Source organism: Paroedura picta, chromosome 7, assembly GCF_049243985.1.
Source record: "Paroedura picta isolate Pp20150507F chromosome 7, Ppicta_v3.0, whole genome shotgun sequence".
Classification (NCBI taxonomy): domain Eukaryota; kingdom Metazoa; phylum Chordata; class Lepidosauria; order Squamata; family Gekkonidae; genus Paroedura; species Paroedura picta.
In genome coordinates this window covers 20,819,133-20,845,441 of record NC_135375.1, presented here as the reverse complement: position 1 = coordinate 20,845,441, position 26,309 = coordinate 20,819,133, and the positions used below count along the sequence as shown (strand labels likewise).

Below are 26,309 nucleotides of genomic sequence, written 5' to 3'. Positions count from 1 at the left end.
AAACAAAGGAGACTCCAGGGAAGTCTCACCGGGGCATTCAAAAGGTGACCTTTGTTTCTAGTTGCCACCCACCGCACCTGCAGAAGCACAGAGCGCAGGGCTTCGGAAGAGGAGCTTAACTGGCGAGCTAGACAATATGGGAAGGACAATATGGTCCTTCAGGTATCCTGGCTCCAAGTCATTTGTTAAATGTAAGAACCAGCACTTTGAATTATGCCCAGAAACACTGCAGGACTTCTCAGGATATGATATGATACCTGTATTCAGTTTGTTCTCACGCTTTGGAACAACGAAAGTTTCGAAACACTTTTCAAAGGCAACCCCATGTAAAGAGCATTACAGTTATCTAGCCAGAATGAGTAAGAGCATGGATCACTGTGACCAAATCCCAGCTTCAGCTGTTCTTAATGGTTTGAGGAATGTTCTGTGGATACCATTTTCTGTGGCTCAGCATTGCTTTACATAGGTATTATGGCTTGTTTTTATACTGATCACGTTTTGGTTATTTTGCCATTTTTTTTAAACACTATTTTTTAATTTTCATAAAGATAAAGATAAAACAGAACAAATAGCATAAATTGTTAATACAAAGAAAGATAGGTTATGCTCTTCATTTGATACACTTAATTCCCCATTTGATGTCCCCTTTTAGTTTATTTTCTTAAATAATTCAGATAAGGGCCCCATTGTTCTTGGAACACCTCTTCTGTTCTTCCATTAACTATCAGTGTCAGTTTGGCCATCTTTGCAAAGTCCGCTAGTTTGTTCAACCAGCCTTCTATCGAAGGTAGTTCTTGCGATTTCCATTTCTTGGCCAGAACTAGTCTTACTGCCATCGTCACATAGAAGAATAAACTTTGGGTATGAGCTGGGAGACACTGAGGAGGTAGACTTAATAGCATACATTCAGCTTTCACAGGAAATCCCCTATATGCAGAAATTTTCTGCACAATGGTGTGTATTTTTGCCCAGAACTTATAAACTTTTTCACATTTCCACCACATATGGAAGAAAGAACCTACTTTGTCACCACATTTTTTGTCACCACGTTTTTGTTATTTTGTCATTTTTAAGCTTTGCAGGTTACTTCCAGCAGGTCTCTGAAAGAGGCGGCAGATCTATTTTCCCTGATCGATAATAAAATCACGAAACCTGGTTAGGCCCTAAGAAGGCAGTGCAAAACTCCAGCCAAACATGCGTGCTGCAACCTACGCAGAAGACCATTTGGTCGTTTACCTCCTCGGCTGGCGAGAGCGGTGCCATCGTAGGAAAATGTCAGACATGACGTGTCGGTGCCTGGAGCATGTGCTTGCCTGCAGTGGAACTTGGTGTGAACCTGTTTGCAAAGGAAATAAAATATTAACAAGCTGTGCTGCTTTGAGACTCTATGCACCTGGTTCTCTTAGAACATCAAATGCCCCTTACTGTATTTCTGGATGGAGAGGAAAAAAAATCTAAGGTGAGTGATTTTAAAATCAGAGGTGAGGGAGAGAAGAAGTATACAGATGATGTTGCTTTAGGATGCTCTGGGCTGATTCTGCGTTGAGCAGGGGGTTGGACTAGATGGCCTGGATGGCCCCTTCCAACTCTATGATTCTATGAGTCTATGTTCATCAACAACAGTTTTTATATGATTTAATATTTTAAAGAAATTGGGGAGGAAAGAAGCTGTGCCACTTCCAAAGATTTTGTTTCGCTGTCCATAAAAATAACAATGCATCTTTGCGATATTAGTACCCAGGCGCTACTCCCTTTCAGGATACTTAAAAGGCAGATAATGGATGACTAAGAAACTGAAATGCTTTTTAATCAGGATACAGCATTCCCTTTCTTCATTTATAAGCTTTAAGATGGGGAAAATACATCCTTTGTCTTTTAGGTGCATCTTTAAAGCAAGTGACACTTGGAAAATTGCACACCAAAAAGAAGAAACGTTAAAAAGTCTGTGTTCAGGATGTAGAAGCCTTTTTTGAGTCTAAATGGTATTTGGCTGGAGCAAAATAAGCGTTTTCTACTTGCACGTGCCAGCTTGGGACCTAAATATCAGTTTCTGCCATTTCACCCCACAAGCCCACACTGAAATGACACTACACATATGGGTCAGGGCTTTTCCAGCTGTGGTACCCAGACTTTGGAACTCCCAGTTTTAGGAAACTCATCTACTCACTTAAGGTCTTTTTCTTTGATCTACCCTCTATAGAATGGCCTCTCAAGTTGTTTTTTTAAAAATCTCCAAGGTACCAAAACAGTCTCGATGATGTGAATTCCATAGTTCAAAATGTGTGCTCTACTGATGAACTTCGGACCTCTTGTTAAAAAATAGTAATTCTAAGGCTTCAAATTAAGTTAATAAAGGAAGTCGGCATGGTCACCCTGAACAGTTGTCATGTATTGGGAATCTATGTGGGGGGGGGGGAATGCAGAGCTGTTTTTTTGTTTTTTACTACCCAAAGGAGACTCAAAGGGGCTTACAACAGCCTACCCTTCCTCTCCTTACAACAGAGGTAGATGGGGCTGAGAGAGCTCTGAGAGATCTGTGACTAGTGCAAGGTCACCCAACGCTGGCTGCATGTGAAGGAGTGGAGAATCAATCCCGGCTCTGCAGATTAGAGGTCACCACTCTTAATTACTACACCAAGATGGCTCTCAAGCTTTCGTCTGCATGCACACTTTTTCCAGAGATCATGCATGAGTTAGAGAAGGTAGCGAAAGGACATTTTTCTCTCCCTTTCTAACAATACAAGAACCAGTGGACAGTCCATAAAATTAATGAACAATAAATTTAGAACTGATATTCTTCACCCAAAGAGTAACCTGTGGAATTCAAATCTGCAGGAAGTGGTGGTGACAAGCACAGAGAGCTTCAAGATGGAATTGGGTAAACATGTAGAGGAGAAGTGCATCAGTGGCTGTCAACCACAAGGTATAGATGGAACATTTTGTCTGGGGCTGTCATGCTCTGTAATCTCAGTGCATGGGGGGGGGGGCAACCGTGGGAGGGCTTCTGGAGTTCTGGCCCTGCTGGTGGACTTCCTGATGGCACTTAACTTTTGGCTACTGTGTGACAAAGAGTGTTGGGCTGGATTGGCCACTGGCCCGATCCAATATGGCTTCTCTTATGTTCTTAATGTATCTGAAGATGTTTGCATGCACACAAAAGCCTATACCTTGGTCTAAAACAGGGGTAGTCAAACTGCGGCCCTCCAGATGTCCATGGACTACAATTCCCAGGAGCCCCTGCCAGCGAACGCTGGCAGGGGCTCCTGGGAATTGTAGTCCATGGACATCTGGAAGGCCGCAGTTTGAATACCCCTGGTCTAAAAGGTGCCACGGGACTCAATTAATTGCTTCATGCATGCCACTATTGTTGCAAATGGGGGGACAAATCCAAGCAAGATGTACCAACCGACCAGTTATTCATAAAATACAAAAATTAAAAACTTGAATAATATTGGTTTTATCCACCACCACCCCCCAATGTGGTTTCCTGGGGAAATTGCACTGAAAGTTAAACAGCCAAAATTACTTTCTGGGAAAATGAAGATTTAAACAATTATGAGAAATCTCAGCCTAATAGTGTTTTTTTTTAAATGAAATCCCATCTAGAACTTTTGGATGTCTTAAGATTTTGTATCTGAGGACATAATGCAAATTGGCCAGCTTAAGACAATAAATATCACTAATAAAAACAAAAGTACCTGGAAAGCATTCAGTTGGCATTTCACTGTGTTTATGTAAAAATGCTAACAGACAAAAGTAGTAAATCCTCACCATTTTTTCTAACTTTAGCTTCCAATGGTGAACAAAAAAAATTAACCTTTCATTTTGCTAATATTTCAGAGATCCAACCCTATGATGCTTCCTAGAAACATGACTGCTGATACTCCATCTTTAATTTGATTTTTTAAAATGTAAGTGATTTTATTTAAATATTTACATTCCAACGCAATATACAATTGCTATTCCATTTAATGAAAAGGAGAATCTCACTGAAGCTCTGACCATTTTCCTAAACTATCACAACCTGTGATATGAGAAAGAAATGAATTCAGGGTGCAGATATCTTCACGATCCAATCATGCAAACTGGGTTTTAAGAGGGCCAAAGAAAAAGAGCTGTTTTTTTTAGTACCCAAAGGACTCTCCAAGTGGCTTACAATTGCCTCCCCTGCGTTTCTCCACAACGGATACCCTGTGTGGTATGTGAGACCGAGAGAGCTATGAGACAGGCCTGAGGTCACCCAGTTGGCCGCGTGTAGAGAAGGAGCAGGGAATCAAACCCGGCTCTCCAGATTATAGCTCACTGCACTTCTTTTGAAAAAGATTTTTTCGAAGGTTTTGCATACGTAAAAAGAAAGATCGCTGAGGAACAGAAAGAGAAGAAAATAAGGGGGAAAGAGAAAGAAAAAAAAACAGGAGATACCTAGAAAAAAAGATTTAGAAATATGAATAAAAAGAACAGACTTATTCTTATATACATTAAAATAAATCTGTTAAGCTTCCCGCTAACTCTTAACCACTACAACAAGCTGGCTCTCAAAGCAGACAAGTACAGAGAAACCGATATTTCTGCACATCTGGGGGAACGGCCAAACTTTAAAAAAAAAAGATTAAGGTGTTAAAAAAATAAAAACAAATGGAGAAGCACACATCATCAAACCAAAGATGCCACATGAGATCCCAGCAACCCATTCATGGAGGCTTTTGACAAGAGGAAGGGGAGAAAGTGGAAGCAGAGACAGCCCTCTGGAACAGCTTGCCAAAGGCTCCATGGCAGGTTTGTCTTATATTTATTCTATTTAGTGATTTATACCATGCTTTTCTTCAAATGCAGATCCAAAGCAGTTTACAATATCACTCCCTCCTCTTCCCCTTTATCCTGCTCCAATATTCTCTTTCAGAAATTTGTAAGATGCTTATTTTTCAAAGAGTTTCCAGTTAATATTGATGGCTGAATATTGTTTTATCCAATCTTCAATATTAACTGCTTTATTTTACCATTCTACAATTTGGGCTGTGTTTGAGTGATAAAACACTGATTTTTGTAGGTTAGCGGTTTTGATGCTTGGATTTTGATCTTGTATCATTTGTCTGGAATTTTTTTCCATTACAATGCGCTCTCTGCTACCCATCATCTCAAGCTTTTTTGCCTTAAATAAAGAGAAATTAAATCCTCATGTAGTGAAATAAATTCAGGAGGGCAGCTGTGTTGATCTGAAGTAACAAAACAAAGTTTGAATCCCGTGGCCCCCTTTAAGACCGTCAAAGTTTAATTTAATTTAACTTTCTTAGTCTTAAAGGAGGCCACTGGACTCAAACTTTGTCCTATCCTACAAGAAAATAAAATTCAATTGCGCCTCCATGATGTGTCCGATTATATATAGTTATTTATTTTTTAATATGTATACCGCACTTCCTTCTTCAAAGTGGCTTGTACACATGTGGCTTGTACACACATGTGCAGGCACACAAACCTACATCTCAGTCCGTAGCCTGCGAAGAAAAATATAGTTGGTCTTTGGAAGGCAGTTATTCCACGGACGTCTCTGGTTTCAGTCTGAGAAGCATCACGACAACTCTTATACATTAAATAAAACACAGCTGGAGAATGCTCCATCCTTTCACCAGCCTCTCTGCCTAGTTTCAATATTTGCTGAAAACAAACCATGCAGTAGCAACAAAACGCTTCCCATTTTTCTATTTTTCCTTTGCAGGAGGATCCGTTATAGTTGTGGCAAAGGTAACAACGGCTACTGAAGTTGTGGTGAGAAACGTAACTAGAATGTGAACGTTTAGCGATAATTTATTTTGCACCGTAAGTGGGAGTAGCAGCAATACATTTATTTTTCTGAGCTGGGAAGAATCCCACCAGCAACGGGAAGGGGAAAGTGAATGGGAGCGTTGGGGCCAGGCCAGTAGGTTTGGAGGTCCACACCTCCCCATTATTTTATTATTTAATATTATGTATTACCTTTCTAAACGGCCCTGCCAAGACCAGATCAGGGTGGTGTACATACACAGATTATAATAACAATGACAACAATTAATACCACAATAAACTAAAACCTATTAACAATTTAGCAGCATCTGATTAACAACATTGTCTTTCCATCCAGAAAACTGGTCACTGCCATTGGGTCTTCCCAGGGTGGGTGTTTGTATGGGGGCGGGCGTCGTTTTTGTCAGGCGAACCCATAGATGCTATATAGTCATTGCTCCCAACTAAAGGCTTGGTGGAAGAGCTCAAACTTCCATTTGTTACCTGCCCTTTCCTACAGTCTCAAATATGTGGTCTAACTAAATCACTGACTCTGATGTTCCTGGAAATATTCAATCAGGTGTCTTACAGAGGTGTAGCTAGGGGAGTCCCAGGCTTCTCTCACAGTGCAATCCTAAACTTGGTTGCAACTCTCTAAACTGACTGCCTTCATAGACTAAGATGGCTTTTGTTATAGTCGGATTACACAATTGCAGCTCGACCTCTTTTGAGTTAGAACCAGTTTGCAGTAGAACTTACAAAAATTCAGAACACCTCTTCTTTTTTGTTTCCCTTTATGAACTGCAGTTGGAGAAGTAGTAATATTGCTTTCTTAACCTGGGAAGAGGAATCAAGCTGGGTAGCCATGTTAGTCTGCCTATAGCAGTAGAAAAGACCAAAATTCCAGTAGCATCTTAAAGTCTAAGATACAAAATTTGTAGCAGGATGTTTGCTCTCCCAAGGAGGACTTGCAGGAGGGGCTTGTGTGCTCCAACGACTCTGAAAACTCTGCCAGCAGTGGCTTAGTTACTGTCAAGGTCTCCCAAGCTGCATAGGTCTTAAGGGTGAGAGGCAGACCAAGAGAGATCCATGGTAACGTAGAGCAGCATTGCCATTAACTTGTCGAGGCTGAAGATGACTGACATCGACAAGGCTCACTGAAGGACAGCAGTAGGCATGGACAAGACCACTCCTGTATTATGCCAAGAAAACTTATGAGTACGGCCAACATAAAGAAATGACCACAGATGGAGTTGGACGGTGGGCCTTTGTTCATAAGGTCACCATGAGTTGGAAACGACTTGACGGAATCTAATAACAAAAATGAGCTTTTGCAAGGCACTGCTCAAACTGAAGAAGTGAGCAGTGACTCATGAAAGCTCCTAGCCTGCTACAAATTTTGTTAGTCTTTAAGGTGCTCTGGGACTCCTGCTCTTTTATCCAGCAGTGGAATAGGCTGCCTAAGGAGGTGGTGAGCTCCCCCTCACTGGCAGTCTTCAAGCAAAGGTTGGATACACACTTTTCTTGGATGCTTTAGGATGCTTTGGGCTGATCCTGCGTTGAGCAGGGGGTTGGACTAGGTGGCCTGTATGGCCCCTTCCAACTCTATGATTCTATGATTCTATCTCGGGCAGGTTATCCGTGGCATAACTTCAAGAAGGAGCAGGCTTTCATGGAGAATCTGTATCTTCCCCTACCCCAACAGACACCAACCTGCACCAAGGAATGTTTGAATTATTTGCATTATGACTGACAGACCTTGAACTTTAGAACTGCCTCTCTTCACTGTATTAGCTAATACAAACAGTTGGACAGGGCTTTACTATAAACTGTTTATTATATAAGAGAGAATGCATTTAGAAATAGAACAGTACCCTTTTTTCCCCCCTGCTCTGAGACGAAGAGAGGAGAATCTGATGTTCATATGGTGCTATTTTCAGGCTACAGTTTAGGAAGGACTGGATGGACCAGATGTATACAGAAAAAAATGTTAATATTTGCCTCTGGCATGCTGAATGCAATTTTTCAGGTTCTGTAGCAGAGATCTGGCACCCATGCCTCTGGAACTAGAAGTGTGGGATCCTTATGGATATGGAAACTTCACCTTGAGCTTGCAAGGAAAATATAGTGTCTATTTGGATGCCTTTCATCTTCTATTTACTTAAGAAATTTCCAGATGAAGCTAGGTATTCTTCAAAGGTCCCATGGAGCCATTCGTTTGTCATTTGAACAAAACCCCTTCCCCCAAAGGATGAACTTCCTCAGTGTTAAGCAATTCTGATTTTAGTAAAAATGTGTCACATTCTAACAGATTATTTGCTTTATAAGCGAGATGCATGACACGATAATAGCTACCAAAAGCAACAACCAGGGAGACTACATTATTACATCATAAAGACCTCAGAACTGTTGGAGACGATGTAGCCAATTGGGGATCTATATTCATATGAGGTGGGATTGCCCAGTTGTTAAAGAATTCTGGGGGGAAATCGTTAAAGAAATAGAAGAAATGATAAAAGCATGTGGCCGGGGAGAGTCAATAAAGTTGCTGCCAAAAATGCCGTGGCTCCGTACCACCTGCATGTCATTCCCAAACAATGCTGGGTGGTGTGTGTGGCAGTAGTTGGCCCCACCAGGGACCCCAGGCTCTGACAGCTGCCCCACCTCAGCTCGTGTGTTCCTTCACCCCTTCCCTGTTGCATGGAATTGGGGTTGAAGACTTGTTCACTTAGGAAGTCTTCAGTCTAGCCATGATCTTTCATGACTCTACACTGGGTTTGCTTCTTGCCAGCAAAACAGGATGGAAAGCCATGGGTTAGAATCCCAGCAAAACAATGGCCAGTTAGAACAAACCTTAAATGTATTGAATGTATAGCGGATTGTTTTTATGGATTGTTTTTAATGCTCAGGGAAGGGCAAATTCTAATAATAAAATGATTATTATAAAAGCTGGAAGGTTTGTTCAAATCATGAATGAATCATGCTTAGTTTTGAAATTTTAATATCAGGCTCTTTCCAACTGAAATTAGCCTTCCCTTTTTGGCAATTACGATAATATTACGGTTATCACCCTGCTATTGACAGAAGGGGGAACTGGTGCCGGTATGTGAGTGAATCTAACTGATTCTGTTGTCCCACTGCAGAGACCCAAACTGTGACCAGTGGTGTTCGGAAGGCAAGTCCTCGGAAGTCTGGGGGGGGGGAGAGGGAGGGAGGGAAACAAGTGGGCTATAGCAGGAGAAGTGAGGCAGGAAATACTTGATCTGCAAACAGAGCTCTGTCCACATTTCTTTGGAGCCTGCTCTCCTCCCTGTAGGCCTCCCAGCAGTCCCCTCAGGGATGCCACTGCATAGTGGTGGCCCAACTGTGGCTCTCCACATGCCCATGGACTACAATTACCATGGGCCCCTGCTGTGCATAGTGGAACAACTAGAAGATACCCAGCTTCCTTAATAATGGTTTAGTTCCTTCAATAACAGTTTAGTCCCTCAGTGATCCCTCCTTTATGATGTATGTTTTTCTAATTGTTGTTCAGGTTTTAATTGCTTTCGTGTGTTGGGGGAAGATTAAGATGTGATTTTATTACGTACAATTTGTTAGCAGCCTTGATGGCTGTTCGGAGGGCACAAAGGCAGGATACGCATTTTGTAAAAATAAAATAAATGTATTAGTGTACACTAAAACTTCAAGGCAGATGAGTTGGCTTGGAAAAGAAAAGAAAACAGTACTTCACTAAAAACTGTTTCTTGGCAGTAATCAACAGACACAATATGTTACAGCCACTGTTGCCTGCTCCAGGTTGGGAAATCCCTAGAGATTACGGGAGTGGAGCCTGGAGAGGACGGTATTCGGAGAGGAGACATTTCAGCAGGCTGTAATGCCACAGAGTCTATTCTTCAGAGCAGCCATTTCTCCAAGGGAACTGACCTCAGTTGTAATTCTGGGAGACCTCCAGCTCCACCTGGGGGGGGGGATTGGCCACCCTAGTGTCAACCCAGGCTTTGATCTTGTCTGTCAGTGCTCCACAGCTATGGAACAGCCTTTTGAGAGCAGTAAAGATAGACATCTAACCTCAACTCAGTCCAATGAAGTTTAACATAGAACTACTTGGTGTAGTGGTTAGGAATGCGGACTTCTAATCTGGCATGCCGGGTTCGATTCTGCACTCCCCCACATGCAGCTAGCTGGGTGACTTTGGGCTCGCCATGGCACTGATAAAAATGTTATGACTGAGCAGTAATATCAGGGCTCTCTCAGCCTCACCCACCCCACAGGGTGTCTGTTGTGGGGAGGGGAATGGGAAGGCGACTGTAAGCCGCTTTGAGCCTCCTTCAGGAAAGAAAAAGCGGCATATAAGAACCAACTCTTCTTCTTCTTCGTCGTCTTCTTCTTCTTCTTCCACCTCCCCTCCTCCTCCTCCTCCTCCTCCTCCTCCTTCTTCTTAGAATTGTATATGGGGCAATTTGAATGGCCTCTGGGTCATCTGTTTACAATTATGTCTTAATATTACTGTAACAGATAATTATGTTTATATTTTTTGTATTGTTGTTGCTGACCCTGGGTCCTAAGTGTGGTGGAACAAACATTATCTTCCACTACTTATCTTCTACTACTTTAGGATAGGGGTAGTCAACCTGTGGTCCCCCAGATGTTCATGGACTACAATTCCCACGAGCCCCTGCCAGCAAACACAAATGCTGGCAGGGGCTCATGGAAATTGTAGTCCATGAACATCTGGAGGACCACAGGTTGACTACCCCTGCTTTAGGGGATAGGATGCAGTAGACAGAGTTTGCAACATTTCCTTCTTGGTATTAATGCAGAGAAAAAGTAAGGTTGCATCAGACATGATCATCAACCATGCTGGTTAAACTCCACCTTAACACTGATTTATAGGCAAGAAACAAGCCATAGTTTATGGTCTGCAGATACCAACCAACTATGGTTAGTTGTGATTCAGCAAGTCACCAGCACAACATTTCCTCTTAATAGAAATTAGAAACAAAATCCTTCTAAATGAAGGTATTAAAATTAACTGCATTATAGGGATAGGAACACTACCAAAAATAAATATTAGATAAAGTTATTTTATTAAAATACATATTTAACAAGTTAGACTTCCAGCAGTGAACGATTCAAGTTTCCAAAGCAATGGAAATAGAAATGTTGTCAAGATGGTTTGATTTTTTAAAAAAGAATACCATTCCATTTTATTGTTTTATTAGAAAGCACAGATAACCTTTTCTTGCATAATGCATGAGTACCCGTGCTCCCTCTGTATACAAAAACTAAAAATACATGAAATTGTAGTTGCATATTTAAAAAACTGCATATAAAATGTGATCAAAAGCTACTGAATAGCCCATGCAACAAAGCCTTTCTGGGATGCTTTGTTATATCATCCATTATTCAAATTCAAGGAAATTTTCAAACTATTCAAATTCAAGGAAACAGCCAGGCCAGTCACCGAGGGAAATGAAGCAACAGGGGCTGGTGATACGGCTCCATAAGCACAACCAAACTGTGCCTTCTCCATTTATCGCTTCCATCACACGGAAGCCTCAAGAGAGAAGTAAAGAATTGATTTCATGTTTTTTTTTTAAATGCAAACACTAAAATGTTTAAAGCCTTTAGCTTTACTACTTGGGCGGAAATGAAAACTCTACAAAAACCAGCAAGGTTGTAATTCTCCCCTGCAATGGTGCAAGTATTTCTCCTTTGCTTTCTTCTCTAAAAAAAGGTTTGCAGAATAATCTCCCCTTTCTATCCCCAGCTCCAATTTGCAGATCTAACTTCTAGGGTTGTACACGACGGTGTCCAAATCGGCCATTCCAGGCTGATGCAGACATCGCCGCACCGCGGGGGAAGGCATGGGCACCAGTGTGTAACTTGGCGTACACACGTGTGTCCAAAATTAGGTATATGACTAACTTCATAACCTGCTATTCTCCCTAACGTAGAATCTACGTGGTTCACTACACTCTTCATATTATCACATTATGAGGCAGGTTAGGATGATAGCGTGTGGCTATTTTAAGGTCATCTAGTTAGCTCCCATGTCAGAGTAGGGATTTGAATCCAGGTATCTCAGATCCTAGTCTAACTTTCTAACCACTGCCCCATACTGGTTCTCACAGGCTCAGAGATTTTTATTTTGAAAGGCATCTTAAAAAATCAGACTCTGGAAAGCATGCAAACATTAAACAAATTATGTTTGAGAATCAAGGCTGCATAGCAGACATCACACCCACAGAATCACAATTCACAAGTGACACAGCTTCCTGTTGTGATGCTCAACCTACTTGACTCTGTCCACTATTTTAGGTAAAGGTATCCCCTGTGCAAGCACCGAGTCATGTCTGACCCTTGGGGTGACGCCCTCTAGCGTTTTCATGGCAGACTCAATACGGGGTGGTTTGCCAGTGCCTTCCCCAGTCATGACCGTTTACCCCCCAGCAAGCTGGGTACTCATTTTACCGACCTCGGAAGGATGGAAGGCTGAGTCAACCTTGAGCCGGCTGCTGGGATCGAACTCCCAACCTCATGGGCAAAGCTTTCAGGCGGGTGCCTTACCACTCTGCACCACAAGAGGCTCCTTGCGTCCACTATTTTACCAGGAGCCAATAAGAGGAGGAAAGTCACCTCATTTTCTGTACGGTTTTTATGCCTCCTGCTATTTCCACTACAAATCTAGTAAAATTTGATGGCATGGAGGTTTTAGAAGTTATTCAAAGTGTAAACTTGTTCCAGCAGACTAATAATTTGTTCAGAGGACTGGCTTTCGTCAGTTGTGTAGCTGTTGATGTAAACGTAGGCAAGAGTTCCAGTATTAAAGGTATCTGGTGTAGAGTTAACAACATCAGCCTGCTTATTCATGGCTCCCCGCTACCCAGAACCTTTAGGTGTCTTAAGAATGACATAATGCATTGCCTTCTGCACGTGCACTTTTTCAAGCATTTATGAAAAAATTGAGACAACTTATGAAATTCCAGCAACCCTCTCTAAACAGGCAGCAGGAGCTGATGTTCATCCTATGGATGTCCCTTTGTTATGTGACCTGTGCTGATTCTGCACTTAAATTTGTTTATTCCATTGTGGATCCTGCTGAATTCAGGTTGATTTGGACTCAGGTCTTCCTTTATCCCCCCCCCCCCCCACCATTGAAACAGAAAGTGTTCTGCACGTGATTAGGGAAGCTCAGAAGGGGGGGGGCAAGCGCAGCAGGAGCCTCTTTCTTTTCATGAAGGGGGGGGAGGATTGGAGACAGCAGAGGAGGGGGAATAGATCCAAGAGGGAAATCTCTGCCGAGAGACATTAAGGCTGAGAGAAGTTAGGGTTTCCCCTTTAAGGGAAGCCTTGCAATCTGGGAATGAGGAAGCCTTTGAACTGATGCCCTGGCCAATCAGGGCTTTTCTACAGCATTGGAGGCTCAGGAGCAAGTTATTTCGGGGAAAGCAGACAGCTGCATGCTTATTCATGCCAATTTTTCAAATATCGAGGGTTATATCCAATCCAGGATATTGTGGGGGGAAAGTAGGGTCACTCTGGATCAATCCTGCTTGTTGCAGATGAAAAATTTAAATCGCCCCTAATCAAAATGGAAATCACATTCAATATAGACAGCAGGGATTGAATCGAAATGGGATTGGAATAAAAACTCTGTGCAGATTTAATCCTGCTCTCCATAGAGAAGGCAGCGCAGTCGTTCTTGTTGTACTACGTAGTCCTTACTGCATTTTCAGCCCTCTGACGTGACTGTTGAGGGGACCATAGCATCACGAGCAAACTTAGATGGTTCTGGCTTGCATTCATAAGCATATGTATGACTGATTCACTAGATTATTGTGCTATATGCAACCAGCTGGGTGACCTTGGGCTCGCCATGGCACTGATAAAACTGTTCTGACCGAGCAGTGATATCAGGGCTCTCTCAGCCTCAACCACCTCACAGGGTGTCTGTTGTGGGGAGAGGAATGGGAAGGCGACTGTAAGACGCTTTGAGCCTCCTTCGGGTAGGGAAAAGCGGCATATAAGAACCAACTCTTCTTCTTCTTCTATTAAATATACATGGGCAACCAGGTTAGTCTTATACTAAAATTAACAAGGATCTCACAGCATGTTCAAGAATAAGGGTTAGATTCTAAATCAGGGTTGCAGCCCAATCATCTTCTGGCAGAAGGGCATCTGCTAGGAAAAAAAGGGGGGAGGGAGATTTTGGCTAGTTAACCCCTCCCACTGGAAACCTATGCATTTTATCCCACTTGCTCTTGAAGGTCTCCCAGCTTCCTCCCCTCTCCTGTCAAGTGGAGCACAGCATGAAGGGGAAGCAGAAAGGCACCGTTTCATAGTGGAGTTCTTCTACTCTGCTGGATCCAATCCTAACAAGCTGTATCTGGCTGTGATGGCGAGCTGGCTTTGACATCAGTCACCCCACTGATCGCCAGGATGATTTGGCTGATCTGGCTGGCTAGGTGGGGGTCTCCTACCTCCCTCACCGGCCTATGTGCGGCCCTACTGAAGCTGCGTGCTCGGTGGAAGAGGACGATCATCCCAGATAGAAGGAGGGTATCTTTGGTCAAGGGTATACGATAGCTGCACTCCCCTGCTACAATCTCCAAACAAGCTCAAGGTCTATTTGTAGGAGAACGTAGGGTAGTCAAGTTTCCAAGCCTCTAGACACATCCAAGTGAGGCACAGCACATGGCTGTATGCCATTCTTTCTTTTTTAAAAAAATGAACAAACTGTGCCCAAGTAGTAGAACAGCAGCTTGGTATGCAGAAAATCCCATTCCCGGCATTTCCACTTAAAAGAATAAGATAGTAGCTGATGTGAAAGATCTCTACACCTTCAGAGTTTATATCTGTTGCAAAACAAGCTTTTGTAAACCTCAGCTTCATTTCCATCAGATGAACAAGGGAGAGACTGTGCATGTCTAATCAGCTCCAGGCAGCCAGCTTAGTATAGTGGCCCCTGAATGTGGCATCGAATCAGGAGAACTGGGCTTGATTCCACAGTTCTCCACAAGGATGACCTTGGGCTAGTCGCAGTTCTCTTACAGCTCTCTCAGACCAAGGTTTTATGGTGGGTTTTAATGTGGGTCTCATACATTGTTAGCCGCCATGACCCAGTTTCATGGGAGTGGCGGGATAGAAGTTGAATAATCAATCAATCAATCAATCTACCTCACAGGGTGTCTGTACTGAGAAGAGGAAGTGAAAGTGTTTGTAAACTTCTTTTTTAATTTATTCATTTATTTATTAAATATTTCTATATTGCTCTCCTGTAAGGCTTTGAGACTTCTTCGGGGAGTAGAGAGCACGGTACAAAAATCCAGCTCTTCTGTTGACTCTATACTGTTGAGTATTTATTAGGTATCTTTTATTAAGGTGCCAGAAGCCTTCAGTGCAAAGATTTAAAAAACATACTTTGTCCTTCAGAAGTTAAACTGGCTGGATGTTTACATAAACCGTACATGTATCATTCAAATCCATGCAGGAACACCATCATTAAATGGTGTGGGGGAAAGAATAATGCTTTTCCTTCTTGCTATTCTAATTTTAACACCTGAAACAAGAAGATTATTTTCTGTAGTGGGCAAGAGATCCCCCCCCCATCTCCATTACATCCAAATGGAATTTGCTGATAAATTTTAATTTATCAATTTCATGCTGGAGGTTTCATGGAAATGTTATTGCTGAAACAAAAGGGCTTTGAAGAAAGCATCAGAAGATCTAGGGAGAAGGAACCATGATTCGCTATAGCTTCTAATAGAGTTTGTTGAATTATTTATAGCTATACCAGGAAAGAAAGAAAAAAAACCACTCTGTAAATTGAGACTTAGTTCGCAGATAACATTAACAACTTAAGATGGGAAACTTTTTAAAAAACGGATTTATTTTATTCCATGTTGTTTGAAAAGAATGTCCAGACATATTCACATTTGGGGGGGGGGGGAGACGGGGGACAGACAGGGACAGATGCTTATTTGCCCCAAGGTAGTTTACCACTGAAACAAAGATACACATATAAAAGAGGACCAGTGATCCAGCACATTGCTTCACACAGTGGCCAGACAGGAAGGCTAACAAGGAGGAAATGGGAGGCCAAGGCCTTTGCTCTTGGGTTCCTTCCTAGAAATGGTACTCGGTGGATGACTGCCCCTGAAGGTGGCAGTTCTCATGTGTGTGGATCTTCTTGGCCACATAGTTTATGTTCCAGCCTCTGCCTTCCAGAGTTAGGGCCCAGAAGGAGAACAATAAAGCTTCCTTCCTATAGAAACAGCCCTTCGTTTGAGGCAAATGAAGAAAGGGTCAGCCTAGCGTCCTGCACATGCTAGCTGGTTGCAAGGAAGAATTCAAGGTATTGGTTGGAAAAAAGTAGCTCAAATTCATAAAAAGAGAAAAACAGAGTGATCCGGGACTTGAGGGTCTTCCCCTCACTTTAACATTTCCCATTTTCCAAGATGATTTGCAGGGAAAAGGGGGCCGGGGGGGAGGGGGGAGACAACCTCTACTTACATTCATATTCCTGTCCCAGACCTGGATGGACCCATCCTGGCAGCCGGCCGCTATGAGTTTGCCATCTCTGTTGTAGGTGCAGCTTGTGGGAATCACTCGTTTGCCTTGAGCTGACCGGGGTTTGAACACTCCTTTGTGCTTCTTGTCATTGTTAACATCCCACGTTCTCACAGTCCTGGCAAGAGACCAAAAGAAATAAGGGTTTTACAGGGAGGTTAAAACAAAATCAAAACTATACCCTAATTATATACAAATGAAGGCTTTCTCAACGAGGGTTTCATGAAACCCTGGAGTTTCTTGATGGCCCTGGAAGGGTTTCTCAAATGGGTGGGAGCTAATTAATTAATTTATTTTTAAGTGTTAAACATTTTCCAGGTGAAATGACCATATAAGGTCATGTCAACCTCCTTCCCAATGTCCAATGAGGGGCCTGGAGTGTGTGGAAAGGGAACGCTCTGCTTCCCAACCATATTCTGCACGATTGCACTACATTTGGGGTTCCTCAAAGCCTGAAGAATATTTCAGTGGTTTCTCATTATAAAAAAGCTGAGAAAGACTGGCATAATGTAAAGAAATCATAAATATCACTCCAGGTGACACATACATGCATTTGATTTGCTTTAGGATGCTTAGGGCTGATCCTGCGTTGAGCAGGGGGTTGGACTAGATGGCCTGTATGGCCCCTTCCAACTCTATGATTCTATGCTTCTATGATTACTTTAAAAAAAATCCCACCCTTCTATGATCCCAGGAGTAAAGAACAGCATCCAGTGATATATCCTTTCTTTTCCCCTTTTGCCATATTTTATTCTCAGAAAATGTATGTATGCATGCATGCATGCATGCATGCATGTTTAGGCTTCTATACCACATGTTCTCAGTAAAACTGGTTTGCGGCAGTTTACAGAAAAAAGAAAGAAGTCACATAATAACCAATAAATCATATGGTAAAACCCTCTTTAAAACACTATTAAAATAGTGCTGTAATTGAATAGTGCTGATGCCCTCAACCTTTTGCAGATAAATAGAGCAATTCTTGTCTTGTGCACTTGTAATACCTCTATTTTTAATCAAGGACCCCTGCCAAAGTGCCCCCTATTATATATTGCATAAGTTTTCTCCATATTAATGGGAAGTTTTAAACTGTCTTTTAAATCATCTTACAAGGAAATAAACACAGCAATACTGTTGGGTTGTCTCTGTTTCTTAGGGTACATCTAAAAACAATCATGGGGAAGAGAATTGGAAGGCCAGTGGACCAACTGAACATGCCTAGACACAAAATGACCCCTATCCTTTCACAGAACTACAAACAACTTCCAGATTACAATTCTAAAAGTGTTCTGGCATTTCATGCATTAAAAAAATATAAATCAATGTGTTCTTTGGACAAAGCTCGTTTAATTAGACTGAAAACAATGGAATCCAAGAGTACGCAGTTTGTTGTGTCTCTTGCCAAGGCAAATGCTACTGTATCAATGCTGCCATCTTCCAAGAGGATAAACCTGCATTGGAGGAGTTTTGAGCAGGTTCTGAAAAACCAGAATGGGTGTATGGAACAGACAGACCACACACTAATTTAATAAAACTCCTACCAATCGTAGGATTCCAACTAAATGTTTGGGTTGGCCAAGCAGAATAGCCTGTTTCAGCCCATAAATGCACTTTGATCTTCATAATCCATTGTACAAGTTGGGTGATTTTATTGTCAACGATTAACGTCCTGCAAAATATTCCTGTTGATAATACTTGACCTTCCCACCAACAATAACATCCCTTATTGCTTTGACACACCAACAGTCTCAGGGAATTGTATTCCTTGCCTGTTGTTCCAGGCAAGGCCCCAAACATAAGTTTTCTGGCCTCAAAACAAATGCCAACATTCCCTGCCCTGCATGGAGCCTGTTTCCAGAAAGCTATTAAGGCAGTGATGGTGTTATGCCTTTGTGAGACAGTATTTTTTCCCCATCTGGCTGGTTAGAGTAGTCCGCAAAACAAGCAAAGCAAAGATATATAGAAGAAATGGCTTCGTTCAGCAACCCACTGCTTGGATTGGGAAGTTGTAGTAGACCACTGAGGAATTCACAGAGATCAGTAGAATGTAAGTGGCTTCCCATGGTGATCCAGTTCTCCAGCTCACAAAGGTTCTTCCTAGCTAGTTCTGTTGGTTGCCCCTGCAGTCCCTACTTTGATCAGCTTCTTTGGGGAGTGTGGAACCAGTGTGTGACATGGGGAGTTACATGTACAACCTCCATTCTAACTAATTCTTGTGTGATGGGCTGGGTAGTAATAAGAAACCAGGATGGAGTGGCAGGAGATTTGGCTGTTTTTTCCCCTCTACCTTTACCGTATTTCCCAACATGTTTTTGCATACTGCTGTTCGTCCCTGCTACCAGCACTGCCCTCCACAATCCACGAAGCAGAGCGGGCAGTAAATCAAAATTTTATTTCCCAATTGAGATGTCAAGTAGCTCATAACACTGTTCACCCCTGTTCCATTCTATCCTCATAATAACCTTGGGAAGTAAGGTAGGCGGAGAGATTGTAACTAGCCCAAGGTCATCCAGCAAGCTTCTAAGGCAGAACGGGGATCCCAAATCCTAGATCAGGCCTTCTCAACCAGGGATTTGTACAACCCTGGAGTTTCCTGACGGACCTGGAAGGGTTTCCTGAATGGGTGGAAGTTAGTTAATCTTTAAAATTAATTCTGTACATTTGTTAAACACTTATCAGGTGATATGACCATATATGGTCATTTTGACCCGTTCCCCCCAAATGGCCAAAGATGGGCTGGGAGGGGCCCTGGATGGGCTATGTTTCCCAACCATATTCTACATGATCTCACCACTTCCAGGGGTTTCTTGAAGCCCAAAGAATGTTTCAGGGGGTCCTCAATGGTAAAAAAGTTGAAATAGACTTTCCTAGGCTGACACTCTTAAACAGTAGATGACACTGACTTAATGAAAAAAATTTAAAATATAAAAATATAATAACCGACACAACAGGAAAAAAAATTTCTCTTATTTTCCAAGGTGACTGGGAGGAGTGAGAAAAAGAGTCGGGCACTTTTCTTTTTCGCTTAATACACAACTTCATAGCACACACACTACTTAAAGCAAAACAAGGCTGAGGGGGGAAAACCCTACAATACAATAAACATCAGAAAATACTGTCAAACTGAAATACATGTTAGACTCCCATTTAAACAGTGCACCTAAATGCATTCTTGCGCCTAGATCACGAGCTCAGGACAAAAATTAACTTTGAAAAGCCTGAAGGTCTACCCAATTGCTGTTTAAATGGGAAGAAATGACACGTTAAAAACACAACGCATACACTTTTTACGTGTAACTGGCGTCTTTTTTTTTTTTTACATGATGGATTCCACATCTGCAAAACAGATTTCATGAAATGCTTCTGAGTGCCAAAGAGTGATTCAAAGTAATTTTGAAAGGGATGGAAATGCTCTCTTGGAAGGTAATATGGATCTATTCATGATCTAAGAATGTAAATAACTTCTGTTTAGGGTAAACAGCCGACTCTATTATCAGGATTGGTTTTAAGTTCCTCAAATCTGGGCTCCCTTTTGACTCATTAGCAATCTATTTCTAGTGTCTCCCGTATATGGTAACAAGTAGGGGAGACATAATAAAATGAAGAATGTGCAGAGGGGCTGTATTATGACAGATTAAGAAGATTTATAGGGCCACATTAGCCGGTTGTCAAAGTGGAGATTTAAAAAAGACACACAAAACCAGAATTATTTCATTGAACTATCAGCTCAGGTGCGACTGGGAAATCCACAGGACCTTAGAAAGGAAATATAAAAGACAAGATGAGAGATTGGTAGGAGCTGGTCGTGGGGGTGAGAACAAGACCGTGCCAGAGCAAGAAAAAAAAAAAAGGTGCTCAGAGGAAGACAAGCAGTAAGTGGTTTGTTGGAAGTGGCAGAGAACACGATGCCAAGCTTGTTACAAGCGATCCAGCCATACTGCCCCAGGATTTGGAGTACGGATGTACTGCCTGACCGTAGCTATTTTCTACCTGACCTCTCATACTCATTGTTCAGTGATTGAGGTCTTGGTCGATTTCCCCCTTTCCCCTTTAGAGCAGGGGTAGTCAACCTGTGGTCCTCCAGATGTCCATGGACTACAATTCCCATGAGCCCCTGCCAGCGTTTGCTGGCAGGGGCTCATGGGAATTGTAGTCCATGGACATCTGGAGGACCACAGGTTGACTACCCCTGCTTTAGAGCATCCCACAAATGATCGATATATGTTGTGAACCGCCACAAGCTAGAAATCCTGGGTATGGTGGTATATTAATTAATTAATTAATTAATTAATTAAAAATGAACTGGAAGAGTTTAAGTGGTGGGTAGTGTCATTGGGGTTGCCAATCTCCAGGTAGCACTTGGAGATCTTATGCTTTTACAATTGATCTCCAGGCAACCAAGATCAGGTCGCCCGGAGAAAATAGCTGCTTTGGAGCATGGACTCTATGGCATTGTATTCTGCTGAGGTATACCCTCCCCTCCCCAAACCCTGCCTAATCCAGGCTGCACCTCTGAAATCTCCAAGTATTTCCCAGGCCAGAACGGATGACCCTAAGTGTTATTCTCAAAATGGCCTTATCTGCATAGAACTTCCCCATGTAGTGAGAAGGAATGTAGGAAATGCTAGGGGGGTCTACCTTCTTTTTTGTCTGGGAAAAAAAATCACCAGAAACCTTTGGTACCTTTTAAAATATGGTTTCTCATGCAAACATCCACACTGAACATGGAAAGGCAAACTGGCATGCAGACAGAAAGAGCTGGCATGCAAAAATAATACCCGTTTACAATAACATGGAAAAGCAAAACAACATTTACTTGAATCCCCTGCCATCATTCCTTCTTTCAGCTGTAAAATTCAGAACATTCCCCCACTCGCTGGCCACTTTGCAACCACCAGCTGCTTCTTCAGCTCCCAAATGAACAACCACCCATCAATCCCCATTTTAGAGACCTCTGATTATTAGCGTATGATCAGATTACACATGAGCAGCCCAAGTGGCCTAGCTTAGTTTCAGCTCACCAGAGCTCAGAAGCTAAGCAGGGCTGGCCATAGTCAGTACTTGGATGGGAGACCACTGACAAAGACCAGGGTTGCCATAGAATCCTAGAGTTGGAAGGGGCCATGCAGGCCACCTAGTCCAACCCCCTGCTCAATGCAAGATCAGCCTAAAGCATACAGGATAAGGATCTATCCAGCTGCTGCTTATAGAATCCTAGAGTTGGAAGGGTCCATGCAGGCCACCTAGTCCCACCCCCTGCTCAGTGCAGGATCAGCCTAAAGCATCCAGGATAAGGATCTACCCAGCTGCTGCTTATAGAATCCTAGAGTTGGAAGGGTCCATGCAGGCCACCTAGTCCCACCCCCTGCTCAATACAGGATCAGCCTAAAGCATCCAGGATAAGGATCTATCCAGCTGCTGCTTATAGAATCCTAGAGTTGGAAGGGTCCATGCAGGCCACCTAGTCCCACCCCCTGCTCAGTGCAGGATCAGCCTAAAGCATCCAGGATAAGGATCTACCCAGCTGCTGCTTATAGAATCCTAGAGTTGGAAGTGGCCATGCAGGCCATCTAGTCCCACCCCATGCTCAATGAAGGATCAGCCTAGAGCATCCAGGATAAGGATCTATCCAGCTGCTGCTTGAAGACTGCCATTGAGGGGAGCTCACCACCTCCTTAGGCAGCCCATTCCACTGCTGAATGAGTGTATGCAGAGAAAGGCAATGACAAGGCACTCCTGCCCATCAGAATGCCCAGCAGTTGAGGTCACCATGACCCAGTTGCGACTCAGTGGGATGCTCTTCTTCACCAGTTTACATAAAACCAGGGCTTTGGAGGGTAGCCATATTGGTCTGAAGCAGAAGAGCTAGAGTTCAGGGTATAATCCTTCGAAAGTGAAAGCTGGAGGGAGGGTAGTAGCAATGGCGAGCACAAACGTTGGATATATTTATCTGGGACTTTTGACAGGTTTCTACATACTGGGGAAAGCACTCTAGAAAGACTAAACAACAGATTTTCTATGAGCAGCCCCCACAGGCTTCCTCAAAAAAAATAATGCGCCCTTTCAATTTAAACATTGGACCCTGTCTTAAGGATATAGGGTAGCCACATTACTGCTCACTGGAAGCCCTTTTAATTTCTAATAAGGTGGGTTTAAAAAAAAATCTTTTGACTTACTTGAAATAACAATTCAGCCCAGGCAAGGCTCAGGATACAAAGGGGGGGGGGGGTTGAACTGACAGTAAGAGACAGGGGGATGGGGGTGGGAAACACCCTAAAATGACAATGAAAGCCAGAGAAGCTTTTCATACTTGTTTGGCTACAGACTGTCTGAGTAAACTATGTACCAAAATCTGTGCATCTGAACAGGATTAAGGTAATTTAAACCAGACTACACAAGAAGAATCCAGTCCGAACCATATGCAAAACAGGTTAACCCAATAACAGAAATATCTTCCTCTGAGAGAACTGAGGTGATGCTGATCATTTATCAGCTACCAATTAGTCCTTCAAAATTAGACTGTCGGCAACCAACGGGCTGTATAATTAAACCCTCGCCCCTAACGGGGACGGCTTCCATGAGACACCTACCATGCTCTGGACATCATCAGAGTTTCGTTTAGGTTCAGAACAAGCCTGCCATGTGGAACCTATCAGATGAAACAAGCTATTGAGAAAAGATGACAGAAAAGTCAGGATTCTGGCCAGGTTAGAATAACAAGGAAAGGCACACGGATCTAAGCATTTCTGCTGCTGATTCTGCAGAGATCTGGAGCAACCAAGTTGATTTTAGGAGTGGAAGAAAACAGCGCAATCTGCTTCTCCCATCTGCAGGAGCCCAAATTGGCAGGACTGCTGATGGGAAGGTGGATGGGGCATTCAGCATGCTCCTTCATTAGGTCTCCCCAAGCTAGTCTAGTGCCTGTTGTTTAAAGGAGCCAGCCTGGGTCAGAGGGATTTGGAGAGCATAGAATCATAGAGTTGGAAGGGATCTCCAGGGTCATCTAGTCCAACCCCCTGCACAGTGCAGAAATTCACAGCTACTTGCCCACCCACAGTGACCCCAATTTAATGACTGTACTCTTCTGACACTGCTGAGCAAAGAAGAGAAAAGTCACGTTGCAGCAGCTCTCAAGTCACTAAAGATAACAGCATGTACCCTACCCTTCGGGCAGATGAAGTCCTTCCAGTCTAAGGACGCTTTTCCTTAAACTTGTGGCTCTTCCTCAAACACAATAGCCATTTAAATTGGCGGAAGCTTCTTTAGGCAGAAGGAAGCCTACGAACTTTGCTCAATGAATACATGGGCAATGTCAAAGTGGGTGCTAAGGTTGTGATTATTCTTGGTCACAGAAGGAACATCTGAATATAGTCTCAAATGGAAAACCTGTGTGTGAGCCACTAACATCAATTGTAATTGGCAAATATTCACATTCTAGGTTTTAGAGCAGGAATTCCCAACCAAGGGTCTGTGGAGGGGCCCACGGGAGCTCTGGAGGGGATCTATGGCCTTTCCCCTCCTGTCTTAATGGACATGGCCACTAGCTAGGAAACAAGTAAATTCCATTGCTCTCTCACCTGCTCCTCCCTTAAACCACCTCCTATCTCTTCCCCCTCACTCTTCCTTGAGCCTGCCTCTTAACATGAGTGGTGATGTCACTTCCGGGGGCATAGTAGGGAGGCGTGGCCAGCTGACACCACCTCTGGGGCTCCTCGAAGCCTGAAAAGAAATTTTCAGGGGCTCCTCCATAGTCAAGAGATTGGAAAAGGCTGTTTTAGAGGCTCTGTATGCACCTAGGAAGACAAAACATATTTATCAATGTTCCACATGTATTAAAAGGAAAGTGCATATAGCAGAGCCTCCTTATTAGATTTTAAGAGGACCAATTCTGTATTTACAAGAGATTTTATGGAGTGGGATCCATTTGTTTATTTTATAGACCTAATTAGGCTGACTTTGCTCGAGAGGCATAATCTCTAATGGACTGGTGACAAATGCAGTTGAAGAGCCAATAAAACTCTCAAGGAATGCCTCATAATAACTAATTTGATAAACATCAAGTCTCATTAGAGCTGTGAGGAACAGAACTATGGATCACCGAGAATGAGGAATGCCTCTTGAAGGAAATAAGGGGAGTTGGAAACCCAAGTGCTTCCTAGACTATTCCTAGTTCAAAATTATGTATGTCATAGTCACAGACTCCTGCTTCTCAATCAGAATACTGATGTGAGTTTTCATGTATCATACCAACCCGAGAGCTAACAACTGCTATAAACTTTGTTTCATGTTTTTCAAGTTGGATTTCAGCTTATCACATAGGCATTTGCAGGATCAATGCAATCTGTAAACCGCTCCGTAGGAGCAGTAGGAATAAAAGGCTAAGGGCAATGTGGGAGGAGAAAGGGGTGGGACGAGTCCGGGATAAAAACTCGCAGCGGCCAATAGGAGCCGCAAAGTGGCTCCTGATTGGCCCCTCCAAGTGTCAGTCTGGGAGGTGAGGGGCCCGGGGGAAGAGCCTTCACTGCCAGGAAAGGAGCAGGGCTGCCGCGTCAAAGATGAGGCGGCCCTGCTCCTGTCAGCCCGAGATGTGAGGGGGCTGGGGGGGAGGGGGGAAGAGAGACGTTCCCAGCTGCCCAGGCAGCGCCAGCGACTATGCAGAGCCTGCGACCGCACAGCCTGGCCAGCTAGGAATGCTTTTAGTCTGGGGGGAGGGGGAGAAAGCCCTTCACAGCCGCCTGGGCAGCGCTGCCAGGGCAGCTGGGCCCGGCAGAAGCCCGGAGCAAACTGCTAGGGCGGCGGGGGGCTTCTGCTGGGCCCAGGGCCCACCGGCCCACCAGAAGCCCGGAGCAAGCTGCGTGGGCGTTGGGGCTGTCCCTAGGACTGCCAGAACCCCCAAGGAACATGCCGCCCATCCGCATACGCAGCTGCTCCCGAAGAAACCAACTCAAAAAGCCTGGGATGCCTGCATCAGGTAAGCCGGGTGGGGAGAAATCCCTCCTCCGTCCCTTCCTTTTGCCCCTTCTTCCCTTTCAAAGCCCCATCTTCCAAGCCCCCCCATCTCCACTCACCTTCACCGCCTGTTTCCTCCTACCCCTTCTCCCCCGCCCGATCTTCCAAGCCCCCCCATTGTCACTCACCACTGTTGCCGCTTTCCCACCCAGCCACACACCCTTCTAAACCCCCACTCTTACCCACCCATTGCTACTTGTCCCTCTCCCAACTGAACCTTCCCCCCTTCCTTCCACCCCTGCCCTGACCCCTTTCATGGGACCTTCCTGCCTGACTTCCTCCCAGCACTAATTTCCTCCTTCCTTCCTTCCCAAATGAGTGAGAATTAATTAATTTTTGTATTTTTTTAAAGTTGTTATACATTTATTGGATGATATGCCCCTATATGGTCATGTTGACCTCCCCCCCTCCCCATCCCAAAATGGCCAATGATGGACATGAAGGAGGTAGGAAGGGGAGGGGCCCTCGATGGGCATGTATACACCTGTGTAACCCAACCATATTCTGCATGACCACTTCTGGGGTTGCTCGAAGCCTGAGGGTTCTCAACAGTAAAAAAGAAAATCTGAGAATGGCTGCTCTAAGGCTTCTAGTTGGCCACTGGAGGTTTGATTGACTATGCAGAACTGTATGCGGGGGGGATTGCTTTAGCACCAGCTATCACCACAACACTATGATCTTCACTGTGTGACTGGAGGTAAGCCCATAGTAGCCAGTTTGGAGCTGTGCCCTCTACACTATCAGAAGGTTGAGGATCCCTGACATACAAACTTGTTATAGTTCTCTATAGGAAGCATTCAAATCCTATCATCGTGTTACTATTTTCAGAAGTCAAGAGTCGCAGGCAGTTCAACTGCTAGCCTTCGGGAAATGGAAAAACCAGAAAGATGTTGCACTTCCATCTTAGATAAAGGGCTCGGTACATCTGAAACCAATCTCCTGGATAAGAAGGGGACATAATCCATCTCTAA

At 43.6% G+C, this 26,309-nt stretch overlaps 1 protein-coding gene across 1 annotated transcript in view; it reads right to left on the bottom strand.

Moving 5' to 3' along the window:
* WDR70 (WD repeat domain 70) overlaps positions 1 to 26,309 on the bottom strand; it is a 112,527-nt gene that overhangs the window by 30,661 nt on the left and 55,557 nt on the right. Inside the window, exons 10-11 of the mRNA XM_077347002.1 lie at positions 16,276 to 16,450; positions 1,237 to 1,336 (exon numbers count right to left, since the gene is read on the bottom strand). Coding sequence (XP_077203117.1) covers positions 1,237 to 1,336; positions 16,276 to 16,450 — 275 coding nt within the window. The remainder of the gene's footprint in view (positions 1 to 1,236; positions 1,337 to 16,275; positions 16,451 to 26,309) is intronic.